This window comes from Pyrus communis, chromosome 1, assembly GCF_963583255.1.
Source record: "Pyrus communis chromosome 1, drPyrComm1.1, whole genome shotgun sequence".
Taxonomy (NCBI): domain Eukaryota; kingdom Viridiplantae; phylum Streptophyta; class Magnoliopsida; order Rosales; family Rosaceae; genus Pyrus; species Pyrus communis.
Genome location: NC_084803.1, coordinates 41,513,131 through 41,528,211, shown reverse-complemented (window position 1 = coordinate 41,528,211; position 15,081 = coordinate 41,513,131). Strand labels below are relative to the sequence as shown.

The 15,081-nt window shown below is 38.4% G+C and overlaps 2 protein-coding genes across 2 annotated transcripts; one reads left to right on the top strand and one right to left on the bottom strand.

The window, feature by feature from the left end:
- Positions 1–857: 857 nt before the first annotated feature.
- Positions 858–11,507, bottom strand: LOC137740863 (probable helicase MAGATAMA 3). Its single transcript, XM_068480671.1, has 20 exons — positions 11,235–11,507; positions 10,960–11,134; positions 10,686–10,828; positions 10,219–10,452; positions 9,644–9,835; positions 9,366–9,401; positions 9,053–9,138; positions 8,811–8,858; positions 7,823–7,934; positions 7,644–7,749; positions 6,457–6,554; positions 5,466–5,558; positions 5,297–5,389; positions 4,370–4,423; positions 4,177–4,235; positions 3,999–4,083; positions 2,865–3,236; positions 2,204–2,326; positions 2,022–2,111; positions 858–1,497 (listed from the first exon to the last, which is right to left on the bottom strand). Exons 1-20 carry the CDS (start codon positions 11,334–11,336, stop codon positions 1,285–1,287), a joined length of 2,514 nt encoding a protein of 837 aa, XP_068336772.1. The 5' UTR covers positions 11,337–11,507; the 3' UTR covers positions 858–1,284.
- A 1,566-nt stretch (positions 11,508–13,073) lies between these two features.
- On the top strand, positions 13,074–14,340 carry LOC137732851 (fasciclin-like arabinogalactan protein 19). The gene has a single exon (XM_068472114.1). It carries the CDS (start codon positions 13,074–13,076, stop codon positions 14,139–14,141), a length of 1,068 nt encoding a protein of 355 aa, XP_068328215.1. The 3' UTR covers positions 14,142–14,340.
- Positions 14,341–15,081: the final 741 nt, after the last annotated feature.

Sequence of the window (15,081 nt, the reverse complement as noted above, 5' to 3'; positions counted from 1 at the left end):
GCCAACAAGTAGATGCGAATGCAAGCTCTATTAGGCCGATAAGGCAAGACAATTCAAGCGAGCTTTCAAGCAAAATAGCAATTATAGCGAACTAGACTAGACTAGACAGGAATGGATTAGACTAGACCAGCGAACTGGATTTGACTAGTTGGCCAATTGATTCTAGCTGGCAAACTAATTTAGATTCAAACATGCTGATGTTGAGAGTGGTAGGATTTTTACCACTTGCAAAGAAGTGAATCAATCTATGAGACCTCTGCGTAATTGCAATCCTCCATCTCCGAATCAAACATCCAATCGCAAGCCCACCATCGTCTCTTCATCCAACCTCTCTTCTCCGATGACCCACCCTCATCCTCTCCTCCAATCGACGTGAATGGCCATGCTGCCAGCAGTGAAGAGCTTTCTACGATAGACTCGGGTTCGCTCTCGTCCTTTATGAAGTTGAAGAAGTGCAAAGCCGAAAACGAATACATCTCGTTTTCAGTGATGTAGGAGAACAACTGGACGAGGACGCGAACGGTTTTAGCAATCCCGTGCTTATTGGGGGGTCTCACTAAGACCTTCTAACGAAGGACTTAGTTGGGACGAGTTGGCTCTAATCTCATTAAATCTATTCCTACGTGTAACAAACACGGTATTGGACTAATATCTAGTCCAGTCCAGTCCAAGAAGAATTAGTGAAGGCAAACAAACACATCCTTAATTTTCTATTCTTATAAGAAACAGTAACGGTTGTCACTTAAACTTTAGTAGAAAACTTAACGTTTCTGATCAGAAACGTTAATTCTACGTATAAGACAAAATACAACTCCTAAATAGCAATGTTAGTGAAAACCAGTACAAATTTTTTTGATACTATTTATTTTATATCTAAAGGAATGAAGGCTTGAGCGGCCACACATCCATATAAGTCAAACTTGATACGTATCACTTACAAGTGAAGACGAGACAGTAATAGTAGTTGGTATAACCGGCATAAAAGTTAAGACAAAACTATGTTTTCCATTGTAATAGTAATCGGTATATGTAGGGGGGGCTTGACGCATCTAAATAGCTGACGGTAGTTTAACTTACACAAGAAGTCTCCCTCCCAAACGAATATAAAGAATTAGGGTGGCTGAAGCTGAAGCAGCTCCTTTTGAAGTAATAGAAAGAAAAACAACCGGAGTGGGGGTCAGAGTCGAAAAGAGAATTCCTCACTTCTTTCTCATTCAAAACGGTGCATGAGACTTTCATCTCGCACAGGTGCATATGACCTAAGCAACATTGTCATATCGATACTCAGTCATCGCCGTTGCCTCCATCATCCATGTCCATACCCCCGTCTCCATCATCGTTCTCCTCTCCCTCCGCCGGGTCGGCACCCCCAAAATTGTATGAACCTGCATAGTTATCCACCTCATCATTCTCAACCTCCTCCAATGAGAATTCTTTCTTGATAGCCATGGTTTCCAGATTCTCATCACTGAAAAATGAAGCGTATGGCTGTGAGACCTGCATTACAAATACAGAAATCGCCAGAACACGTCATACGATTGAATCAGAAGTTTGTGAATACATATAAATGATCAGTATTGGGCTGGAAAGAGATGATTGGGCTGGAACGAGATGACAGATTTGATGTCTGAGAGAAACAAAAGAACAATAAAATGGAGAGAGATGTAGTAAATTCAATGTCTGAGAGAAACAAAAGAACAATAAAATGAAGAGAGATGTGGTAAAGTTCTTGACGTAGCGCTTGTTGCAGTTGATACTAAATGATGCATGGACCAATTTATTCCTCTAGCTTACTCACCACAAGTTACGGAAAATCGGCCTAAAACATAAAAGTTGTGGAACCTAGAAATTTAAGAACTTGGTGTGATGCTCAACCTACGATTCTATATTAGCAACATGAACCGTCATATGCAGTTGGACAAAACCAAACACATGAATCAATCACAGCAGATGTGTGGCCAAATTGAGCACGAGGTGTGATGAATAGTGTGTGATTTCATGTTCTCAGGAAGAATATTCACCTTAAGCAAACGATCCCTCTTTTCAGCGCTTTCGATAAGGTTATTCCAATGCTCATCGCGCTTCCTTAATGTTGATGCAGATCCCACTACCTGATTAACAGAAGAGGTCAATATGTAAATGCATATTACATGAAGTAAGACAGTACTTGACACTTCATTCTTAACTTCGAACGATAACAGACCAAGACAGAAGATTTTGCTCTAGTGATCGCAACATTCATTCGCCGAAAATCAGACAGAAACCCAATTTTTCCATGTTCGTTTGTCCTGACACATGAAAATATTGCAACATCCTTTTCACGTCCCTGAGAAAAACATTAAAAGATCATTTATTCAAACATTTCAATTTTCGCAAGTTGAATAATAGGAAAAAATTGTCTCTAAAAGTTCAGGGAGAAGTTATTCGCACTTCAAAAAGGTCATTGTGCACCCGTATCTTATTAAACCATAAGAGAGAAATTGCACCTTGAGGAGTGCAGTGTCAGTAATAACCCCCAATGTTAAAATATTTGATGTTTCTGTTTAACAAATACCCCAACAGTCACATTAGCTCCTCCCACCCCTTTTTCCTCCTCGTCATCGTTTATATCATATTTTGTGGTATAATTCGATGAAAATTATGAGATATCGTGCACCTTGACAAATCTATGCAACATAAAATTAGATACTCTGACATCTAGACAGCTCTACATAACACGGTATTACATCAACCAAAAAAACTGATCTTGAAAACTTCCAAAGTATTAAAAATAAAAACGTCTGATCACCTTTTGAATAGAAAACAAAGTCTATTAGCAATGAGAAGAATTCCAAAGGAATCCATAAAAGAATGAGTCACGATACCTGGCAACCATCAATAGTAGTAATATCCACGAATGTGTCAGACTCCACTCCGAAAGTACTTCTGAAACGTTCTTTCAAGAGAGTTACTTGTCCACGATACGGGGATATAATCGTGAACCGCTGACTTGATTTAAGCTCTGGATATTTATCCACTAAATTATGATACAAGAGCATGATAAAATCAACCTCAGCAACATTCACAACAGATCTACCACTTCCTTCGGGCTTGGATTCCTTCCCTTGATGCATGTCAAAAAAGCAGAAGGGTCCAAAGCATCGATAATCATGCCAAGAACGTTGTGTCTGCTCTATAATATTAGGACCATCCTCCAATGACTCCGAGTAAAACTCTGCAGAAGGAAAGCTCCTAATCTGCACAGGAATTTTTTATTTAATATATAAGGTTTTGAAATATCCACAGAAGAGCCATAATTCCAATTTTAAAAATGGACAAAAATCAAGTACCTAAATAAAAGACATAGAAATGTAAACCTACCAATTATGAAATATGAAATAGGGAGAGAGACACACAGAGAGTCTAATATCAAATAAAACTGAATACAGGATCATAGATATAAAATTATTTACTATGCTTCTTATTTGAGGCCCAGACGAAGTTCACATTGTTATGTCTTATTCATTCAATAATAGTTATTACTTTCACATTCATTTTTAATGGACCATGTACTCTAACTTAGAGCTGGGCACGGTTCCAGCCCATTATGCTGCCGGTTGTCAGGCACGGTTCTGCCTGGTTTGTTGCCAGAACTGACAACCGCACCAACAACCTCGGCAAGCATAATCCCGGGCACCGACCATGGGAAGTTGTCACCGAAGTTCAATTGGTATCTACAACAAGAAAATACTGCTAGATGGAATAGAGGGTTGCCCGGCAGAAGTGATGGGAGATTTGTCCCCCGAGAAAAGTTACAGATCTCAACGATGAGAATCACTCATGAAGAGAAGAGACGTGGAGTATATTGCAGAGGAGAGATCAAAGGCGACATTGAGCTAATGCAACATCGAGATAGAAGGAAAGAGTGCACCACGTTTATCAGAAGCTAAGTTATTAGAATATGGGTCATCAACATAAAATATTTTTCAATAAACTTTGTTGGATGTTTCTGATCTAACCTCTGGATGCATTCGATACTGCATCTTCAGCATGGTCACTGGATAGCCAGCTCTCTGAAATCTCTCAAACAAACTCGTTCCATACCTTCAATCAGGAAAACAAGTGTGAGAGAATCAGATATTTAACCAATAACTCAATAAAATGACAGAGAAAATACATCACAATATCGTAGTTTACCCGAGTTTATTAGCAACGGTTGAAATTACAGTAGCTGGCAGTTGAACCGGGTCACCGATCTAAACGTTAAAAATTCAGAATTAAGAATGGCTTGAAGCCTAAATATTAAGCACAAGTATTGGTGCACAGTATAAAGTAAATTGATAACACAAGGTAAATTATGAGAAAGCCCTGTAATAGCATTATAATTTACCAGAAATACTTGTTTGCATCCATTTGTCAATGGAACAAGAGTCGCTGGTTCCACCTATATCATACATAACATGAAGTCGATTAGACTTTATTCCAGTTGATGAAACTTTACAGAATCATACACAAGAATAAACACTCCCAAGAATTATCAAGAGCCATAAATTCCTAGTTTATATTTAGTATTGCATTGTCTTCAGCTGAAAACAAATAAATAAGACAAGTAGTGGTAACCTTATTTGACCAGCCATTCAATCAGGGTAGTTAATTTTTTTTTTCTTTTGCTACGATACCAGAACAGTTGCGTAAGACAATAAATTTGAAAGACATACAAAAAGGTTACACATAAAGCTTTCATGAGCCATACTAACGGTTTACTCTTGAACACTTCTGATTATAGTCTCGATTGTCGAAACATTTGTTTATCTCCTCCTTACAGATAATGCCATCAAGCACAGCCATCACAGTTTTTCAATTACAGAAAAAGAACCTCATTCATCCCAAAAATAAATATACACCATATAAACAGTGCTCAATGGCCAACACTTTGAAAACATGGCGTCTCCAAGTTTTAAGAGTTGAAAACTCAAACTTCAAATCAACTAAAAAACAAAGACTTTCAGAAATAAAGAGTGGAGGCTGCAGTCATGTCCACCATGGAGCAGCCTGCCCATAAGGGCACTACTCAAGGGGCGAGCCCCTCAATTTATATACTCTAGATTGGTCATGGACATAGACTGCCTAAACATAAGTAATGAAAAACAAATAAGATTTATGAAATTAATAATCCTAATGGATGATGAATTCATTAATTAATATATACAGTTACACTTCCGCATTTAGAATGTCTTCAAGAAAGGAAAGAGGGAAAGGAGTAAAGGTACAAACTAGGAACTATAAAAAGATAAAATAACGGATTACATGAACTTACAGCTTGTGCAGCTTCATCTATTATAACAACATCAAAATCTCGATTCCATTTGCTGAAAAGACTTGAACCACTAAAGCTAAGGGTAGAAAACACCTGCCATGTATACATACATTACAAGCGAAACTAAACGTCTAAATCTTGAGTTATAACAAAATGCAAAGTAGCATACAATTACAGACTCCTCCAAAATTTCTGCTCGAAACCTTTCAGCACCTCCATCTCTGCCTTTACCACCTCCTATACTTCCTTTCTTCCGTTCTACCTGCAACAAGAATCTTTCGGTCAACTTCAAGAAACACATATTACCTTAGACCTTTTCTTATCAAGTTCAAGCAACACAACACAACCAACTATAATGTAGGGAAGCTTCTACTATGTTTTGTTATCAGAAGTCGTAAGTAAATTGACAAATATACAAATATATATATGTATGTATGTGTGTGTGTGTGTGTATTATATATCTTTTTATCAATTGGCCTATGGGCTTTGAGTAAACTTCTTTCCAGAGTAATTGAAAAGACCATCAGGGGAACCCATCTAGTGGATGGAAAGCGGTATCGTCTGGAATCAAGGATCTAAATAGCAGGACAAATGCTGACTTCCCATATAGTGCACAGAGAGGGCTTAGGCTTTCAAGGATAAGCAAGGGGTGGTTTCCAGAATAAATTTGATGGGAAGGTAGTTTACTTGTTAATCTGTTAAGAGTAAGGAAAAAACTAACTCTACGTACTATAAAAGAGCTTGGAGTGTGTAACTCCGTGCTTTGACAAATAATCATCCACTGGGCAGGTTTTGGGATTGATAAAGCCTCTACATAAGGCTCCGTCTGTTATTTTTTTGAATGAGCTTCACAATCGGGCAGGTTTTGGGACTCATAAAGCCCAGTGTTCCTTAACAGACTATTCACCATAATCTTAGGTTCTTCTAGAAAACTGGGGAACTGCCCCTAGTATCTGCGATTTAATTACCCTTCGATTTTAACCATTTTAGTAAATAAACCTTTAAAAGGCCTGTTAATGATGTATACTAAAATTAATCACCTTTTGGTTTGGTTTACCTTGTACACATTATGAGTAATATTTACATGTACTCTTAGTTCAAGGATGATAATAATTATAGAGTGAAACTCAATGTTGCCTCATTTACCGCCAAATACACACCAGTTCATTCATGGAGACTGCACGGACAGAATGATGTTCCTTAAGACCAATCCGCACAATTTTGGGGCTATACGAATGGTCACTTTCATCACGCACTCCTGAAATAAACCAGAATACATTTGAACGAACTATTGCATCTGGATGGAAAATCAATAGAACTATGTTCATGTGAAAAGACCATAACAAATGCAGGAGGAACCAAACACCAAGTACCAATAATCAGAAATTCAACTTCTCAATATTGAGGCCATGCTGGGTGTCCCCTGATCCTAACCCATATATATGTGGACTATGCCCTTATATGATCTATCCACTATGCCCTTAGTGTTGTGTTTTTATAATTTTATTGGACCTAAAAAACTCTACATGACATGTCCTCGAGTTTCATTCATTTGGTCATACAAATGGGTTAACGTGTTGATGACCTGCTATCTTAAGGTTCTTAACGCATTTTGTTGGTGTGCGATCAGCATCATAAACTCTTTTCTTAGAATAATAAATCAAAGTCATGCTTCAAGTTTATTTTCTTGATGATAACGGAAGTATTGGATTTTTTTAAAAGGCTATCGACCTTTTTCTTTATTACTTCCATAGACGGTGTTTCTTAAAAAAATAACATTTAAATTTCGTAATTATAAGCATGCAGAAGTACAATGTCTTAAAATGAACTATTTAATTTTTGGTTTTTATTACAAATAGTCTCTGACATTTTAAGAGTCATCGTGTTGGTCCTCCACACATCAATGTGGTCCTTCTTGTCCAATCTGTTATTATTGCTGTAAAAGTTCATTGTGTGCATAGCATGTACTCTTTTCAAGCGGCATTATTGTCAAACCAATGCTCCCTTTCGCTCTTCTACCGGTTTTGACTGGGTTTCCACTAACACCCCCGCAACTTACAATTTTTATAAGAAACAGTCAATGATTTACTACTACTGCATTATACTATCGGAACATGAATCAAATTTACACAGCAAGCAATATTCATAGTGTTTACTTATTATTAACCTCAGGATAATTTCTATACATGTATGTGTTTCCTACTCAATAATCAAGCTAACAAGAGAATTTTTTTAAAAACATATAAACGTTCTGGAAAGAAATGCAAATGTAGTGTACATGTACTCCGGTTGCCAAAGATAAGGATCATGCTAGATTATGTGGATGCTGGGAAAAAAAAAATTGTACCATTGTTTAGAACACGCAAAACAATCTCATCGAGTGCAGAGTTTGAAGGAGCACACACAAGGACACGTACACGATATTTACGACTCGAATTGACCACTTCCGGTTTCTGCAAATTGCATAGTTTTAGAAAACAGGAATATCTCAAATCACAGTAATCAAATGCAAAGATTTACTCTTACCAACTCATTTCCAGTGGTCGGAAAAACACCATCATCACCATCCACAGGCATTATTTGCTCCCTAGGATTTCTACCACTAAGCCATGGAGACGCTTTTATCCAATGTTTGAATCTGATTAATGTACAAAAGATTACTAGACATTGAATACCAGGATGGAACATAACATAAGCATAAAAGAACTGTCTACCTGTTGTGATGTTGGAGTTAAACTCAAAATCTCTATTTACAAGATAGCTAAAACCATTGATTTGGATAAATTATTATTGTACACAATTATTCCACTTTAAACAGTGATGAATAATTAAATGCGTAGTGTCCAGGAGATTCAGAGGAAATTTGTTTGGCGTGGGGTAGCTCATAGCTGGCAAATTTAAGCACATTTGGTTAAATGAGGTACTGTTTGTCTTCCTACGCATAGCAGAGGGATAGGAATTGAAAAGACTAAATTGGTGAATACTTTAATCTTGTAGGCCAAAAGCTCAGCAAGCCCAAGCAGAGATTTAGTATAATAGCAGGCCAAATAAGCGAATTAATACATCTGGAAAATATCAAGGTCTCACTGGATTCAGAGGTTCTAGAGCTTTAATGTACCTAGGAAAAATTAACTAACGGTCAAAGGGTCGTCCTTGGAAAAAGTCAATGGGGTACTAACGTGTGGAAGGGTAAATATCACGGTAGCGCCTCTGTATGAAGCATGCAAGTTGGTCATAACTAGGCAATGAACAGTATTTCAAGATTACCTATTTCTTGTGAGGGGTTCACAATTCTAAGGTTTGAGGCCCTATGTTTTTTCAACCAGAGCTATTCCTAGTTCCAACGAGAATGATCCCACTTAATCCTTCCCTTGCTGAACTACATCATTGGGCATCTTTAAAATCTTAATAAACTAAGAAAAGAAGCAACACATAAAGAAACATTGACATTCGAGACAATATCTACATTCCGTATATAAGCCAGACAAAAAGAACCGAGCAAGTAACCACATACTTCTCCTCTCTAGATAACTTTGGCCGGCGCTTTATGGTTGACTCACCCCTGCAAGAGAAGGAAGCTGCATATGAGCAAAAGAAAATTGATATGAAAAATGCAGATGTGTTATATTCAATTCTTACTTCTTACAATCACAAACGAGTCTAAATTTCTAGGGCAATTTTTTTTTCCAAGTTTCTTGGATTTTCTTATGTAGTTGACAAAATCATTAGAAGAATTGGACAGATTGATATTTTAACCTGGAGTTCATTCTTGCTGGAGTAGCATGCAAAATGGCACTAAGAAGCCCAAGGATAGTTTGTGTCTTTCCTGTTCCTGGAGGACCCTAAATGGAAGCTTGAAATCAATATCCACCAAATATATCCATTAAGATGCATTTTTACAATTATTAAGAAAGATGACCTAGATAATGAGATGAAAAGAAGTAGCAAGCTTGTTTATGCATTTATAAGACCACAATGAGATGAAAAGAAGTAGCGAGCTTCTATATGCATCCATAATAATTTGACAAAAGGCAAAAAAAGAAATTAGAAGTAAGATTAAAAAGAATACCTGTATCAGGATAAATGGTTTACGCGATAGACCGGCCTGCAGCAAATAATAATTTTCTTTCACTAATCCTCATACGAAATTCAAATAATAACAGATAAAAAGCTCCAAGCACAAATATGGACACTTGGACCTCCGACGACGGACTTCTACAAGACCACAATGCATGAGCAACGTCTATAAAACGTCAAAAGAACCAAATTGCATATACAACTCCCAAACATGCGAGCATCATACATAAGAAGTTAATACATAAATGTACACTTTTAGTATTAACTTACCTGTATGGCGTTTTGTTGAGATTCATTAAGATTTTCTTTTATATATTCCTGCAGAGGTCCAGAAATTTTCCAGGCCTGGCCTTCCGAATTGATATTTTTTTCAGCAGCTCCAAGAATTATATCCTTAAAAGGGAGAGAACCAATTGACCGTAGAGCTACATATTCACGAGCAATAGTTGATAAACTGCAAATCTGAAACATATATTGAATAAGTGAAAAAGAATTTTTGTCTTTATATTGAACAACTATGGTCTGGTATTTATAATAACTGGTCATGTTGGCAACTGAGCCAAAAACTCCCTATCATGAAGAAACTAAAAAGCATTAATTTTCTACACTTGTAAGCTATTTATATAAAAGAATAGCTTAACCACTTAAAATGATCAAGGATTTTCTAACTGAACATTCAGACATAAAATTACCTATATACATCAATTAAAAACCATGTTATCACAATACTAGAGGTTAATTCCAATATTTTCCAATCAGTATACCCAACAGAAAAAATATCTCCTCCCGAAGAAAAAAAATCATGATGCAGCAAAATATATGTAAGTTCTTAAGAAACGCTTTACCTTTAGAGTGTAAAAGAACCGTCGTTCTGTAGAAGTCACCAAAGACTTCACATTTAACAGCCTAGGACATTCAACTGCATCTGTCTCCAAATTAGTGACTTCTCCACCCAAATACATTCTAATCCTAAAAGAACTTGCCTGGCGGCTTTCCACCAATGCAAAAGCATAGTCCCGTGGATGTTTGGTAGATGGAGGTTGGATATACTTCTCTTTACCATCCGTTACCCATTGAAGCTGCAATAACAAACCCCATCAAAAGATTAAGAAACCTACATTATATAAACTCATACAATCAAAAAGGTAAGATTAAAGTCCTGTCAGTGTAGCGGCGTGCTAAAGGCAAAATTTTTATTTTTCACGGGTATTTCTCAAAAGTTGGAGAATGAACTACCGAAAATGTAACACTAATGCTTAGCTATAGGATAAATGCAAGAGAGACAAGCAAGATTTGAACTTGAACTAATTACCTTTTGTCCGGAAAGAAGCAAAAGATCATTCTGCGTTATTGATCCGCTCTCTTCCAAGTCACCCTGGTCGCGGGTAAGGGTTGCTAAGTGAAACCCGTCCACGTCAGTGTACTCGACAACCAAGTTTTCCCTGGGGTCTTCCACTGCATTGTTCCATACATACAAATAAATTAAAAGAGCGAGACTTAATTCACAAAACCAACATGAAATTGAGTAGTAAACAAATTTTCTCGGAAACCAAACAGAAAAGGGTAAAGGAAAGTGAATGCAATACATTCATCCAAGTCTTTTTCCTGAAGAATCTGAGCTTTGACTTCTTCGAAAAGAAGCGGTTCATATGTAGAGATATAGTCATCCACATCTTTGTAGGTGCCTTTCACTTTTGCAATTCCTAAACCCTCATAAACTATTTCTTCCCCCTTACTCTTCTGCTGCTTGTCCTTCAGCTTCTGCTTCCCAAACAATGCAAATTCATCAATTTAATACACAACAAACACATATATTTATACATTTGTATAGATATATAGAGAGAGAGAGAGAGAGAGTTACGTTTGCCTCTTTTCTGAGACGGAAATAGTCCCAACTGAGAATAATCCTGTAGAAGCGGGCAATAGCACCGTCTTCCTGAAGCTTGTCCTTGTCCACCGCCATAGAGAAGGAGGGAGAGAGAGACAGAGAGTGGTAGGGTGAGTGGAGGCGGCGGAGAGACGGCTGCTGATTGCTGAGAGTGACGGAGAGCAGACAGAAGAGTCGGAGAGAAAATGGAGGGAGGGAGATTCTGATGGGTTTTTCTGTGTCTGCCACTCCTACGAGGGTTTTTAACTTTTATAATGCTTTTCTGTGTCCGATTTAATTAACCGAATTATGGGGTCAAAAACGGCAAGTAGTATGTATTCTGTATCGTCACTTGGAATATTTTTGCTCACCGTGATGGCGATATTAACATCTTACTTATCATTGTTAAATTTAAATTTTACCATAGTGTGCAGTGGATAGATATAAATTTTGAAATTTAAATTCATACAAAAGTGATAAATAGCGTGTTGAATATTCCCACTATTCGAGAGTGGTAATCAAAAAAGCAGTCATTCGATTTAATGATGGAAAATCGAAAAAGTGTGTGAGAAGTAAAAATATATTTGTAGATCACACTACCCTTCTCAACCTGTACTAACAAAAAACACTTACATGACATGAATAGACATTGTTGCAGTAGCTTTCAGTACAAAAATAAAATTATGTATAAATTTTTAATTGCCTGTCCTTATTTATCGACAGAAGAGTCACGATTTATGTTTTTTCCCTTAACTTTGGTGTAGCGTTACTCCCTTCTAGATTCGCACCTCTTGTTCAACAAACTAACCATGGTCAGCCTATAATGAATTAACTATTAGTTTTAGTGATATCTCTCTTTGTAACTTTATAAAAGATCTCAAATTATATTAACTCATTGTCACTTTTTACTTACGAGTTCAAACGCATATTGACAATAGAAAAGAAAAGGGCTTTCTGCACTAGGAAAATGTTAGTGAACCTTAATGTACAACAAGAAGATTGTGCGACGTCTTAAGCAAAAGAGTAATGTTAGGTAAATTAAATTTGTCGACTAAAATTGCAAATAAAATTATATGTCACCAATAAGAAATAAGCATGTTAACTATAAAAATGATGTAATACTTAAATCGATTTTTCAGAATATCTCAATCGTTTTCGATTATTAAGCACTTTAAAGTTTTGGTATGCCAGTCTCACGAACTATTTACGACCGAACACTGGGTGAATCAGACTTCTCATTGCCACCGATCATCTCTCATTCATCGTAAGGACCAAAAACACTCGTCGTTAATTATAAAAATATGTCAAGTATTACACAAAAACAATAAATTAATACAAGAGTTTTCATATGATTAAAATTAAAAACAAACTAATCACGTTTGATTCGATTTACACTTCATTAGTCGATGTAAAAAAAGGGTTTGATAGTTTAGCGTGGCATGATTAATTATCGGTTTTCAAGCCTTTGTGTGTAACAAAGATGAAATCGTTGCTGAGAGTTCAGCGTGGCAATTTCGTAATAATATGGAAAACTGTAACGGACCCAACGGCGTCGTTCTTCCGGTAGTGGGACTGTGTGAGTGTCAGTTTAATTAGGAAAGTGTAATGACATAACTACTCTTTAAGTAAAAGCTGAACAGGGTAACGATGGAGGGCTATTATCGTCATCGAGACATATGGCAAATCCGTAATAAAACCACCAACCAGCAGGCACGAAAAAGTTGTTACAACAAGAATAAAAAGCCCGCCAAAAACCATTTCGTCCTCCCCAAACCGATTCCTTCGTTTCCTGATTGCTTGATTCTTGCTCGCTAGACTCACCACCACCAATCAATGGCTTCCAGCGTCCGTGCAATCTCCCTCACCGCCGTCCTCCTCCTTCTTGCTGTCGTCGCCTCCCCGAGCGGCGTCGTTTCACTCACTACCCGTGAGTACGAGTCGATGCAGCGAGTGCTCCGCGGCCACGGCTACAACCTCGTCTGCAACGCAATGGCCACCTCCGACCTCCAGTGGCTCCTCCTCACCCTCCCCGCCAACGCCTCCTTCACCATCTTCGCCCCCACCGACGCCTCCCTCTTCGCCCTCGACATGACGCTCCCCGCTTCCTCATACACCGACACCCTCCGCTTCCACGTCGTCCCTCTCCGCCTCTCCCTCTTCAACCTCCGCTCCCTCGCCGCCGGCTCGGTCCTCCCCACTCTCCTCCCCTCCAGCGCTCTCCGCCTCGTCTCCACCCGCCCTCTCTCAGTCGGCGGAGTCGATGTTGTTTTGCCCGGCCTCTTCTACTCCCGCCACGTTGCGGTTCATGGCCTTGGAGGCATCGTCAGCCTCGCCTCTCTCGTTCCCTACAGTTCCCCCTCTCCGGTTCCCAAGGTCAAGCCCATGGCCACTACTGATGATTCCAACCGTACGGATCTCAATCTCTCTCCGGTTCCCAAGGTCGAGCCCATGCCCACTACTGATGATTCAAACCGTACGGATTTCAATTTCTCTCCGGAAATCGCACCGTCTCCGGTGACTACTGGATCTCCGTCTTCGTCTCCCAATGTAGGGCACGAGATCTCGCCGGCTTCCGTACCAGAGGACGAAATTTCTCCGGCGGCTGCGACGGCACCGGCACAATCGCCTTTAAAGGCCGATTCCGTGGCGGAGAGGGCTAGGGTTTTGTTGATGGAGATCAATGCAATTCCAGATCGGGAGAAATCGAAAGCGATCTCCGACGCCGACCAGACCATGGGCGGCGAGTCTCAACCGTCGATGATGAAAGAGCAACCGGAGGTTATCAATAAGCTGGAGAAATGCGGAGCGTTGGATGAGATGGCCATCGACTGCTTCGTGCCAGACGGCGCGACGGGGTTGGATCACAGCAGCGTTCACCGCGTCGTTCGTGTTCTGACCTGACGGAGGCTCCTCGCTCGGGCCCACCACATCCGATCGACACGTGGTAAAATCTCGACGGTCTCTAATGATCTTGTACAAAGTTTACTTGACGTACAGCTGTGATGATTTCTGAATAAAATTCACATGTCAGACAGACGTTACGCATGTACGGAATTCTAATATTTCTGTCGAATTTTATGTTTGTTGCGGCGATTTTCAGAAAGTGGATCAATTGATACATTGAGATTTTCGAATATTGTGCAAAAAAACAAAGAAAGTATTGGATATGTTTGATTCGTAATTTGGGTATTCATTTTGTTTTTCAGCTTATAACTAGTCATGAAATTAGTCTCGTATATATTTGTGCTTAAGTTTTACTATGCTTTAGTGTACGTGTACCGAAATATTTAGTCGTTAGGTTCTAATAATTGGTCTTTGACTAAAAATCTAACAATATGTTGGCGAAATACCGGAGCATGGTAAATTTGATTTATGTAGTAGCTGCTTTCTTTTTCTTTTGGGGGTTGGAGGTGTTTTAAATCAACACATATTTGAAATTACAGTCAAGTCAATTGTCATTATTTGTTAGGAATAAGATCTCATTTGAAAATATTTTTAAAATTACTGAAAGTGTTTTTTGTGAAAGTTTTAGATTTCCAAAAACACTTCAAATACTTTTCTAGAATTCACTTGCATTTTTACTAATGATTGGTTTCAAAAGCGTTTTCAATCATTTTAAAAGCACTTCCAACCGAGGCTTAAGTAAATGGTGTTAGAATTGTTGCTAACTTGCTAAAATGTGCTTGTCCAATATAGAAGGATTTTGAATAGGCTTTGCGGAAATAGAAAGACTTGAATGGCTTTGCTAGCATGTAAATTTTTAGAGTGTGAAAAGACTAAAAATACCCTCTTATAAACCCTTATGCAGCCTTCCTCAATCACAAGAAAATGAATAAACGAC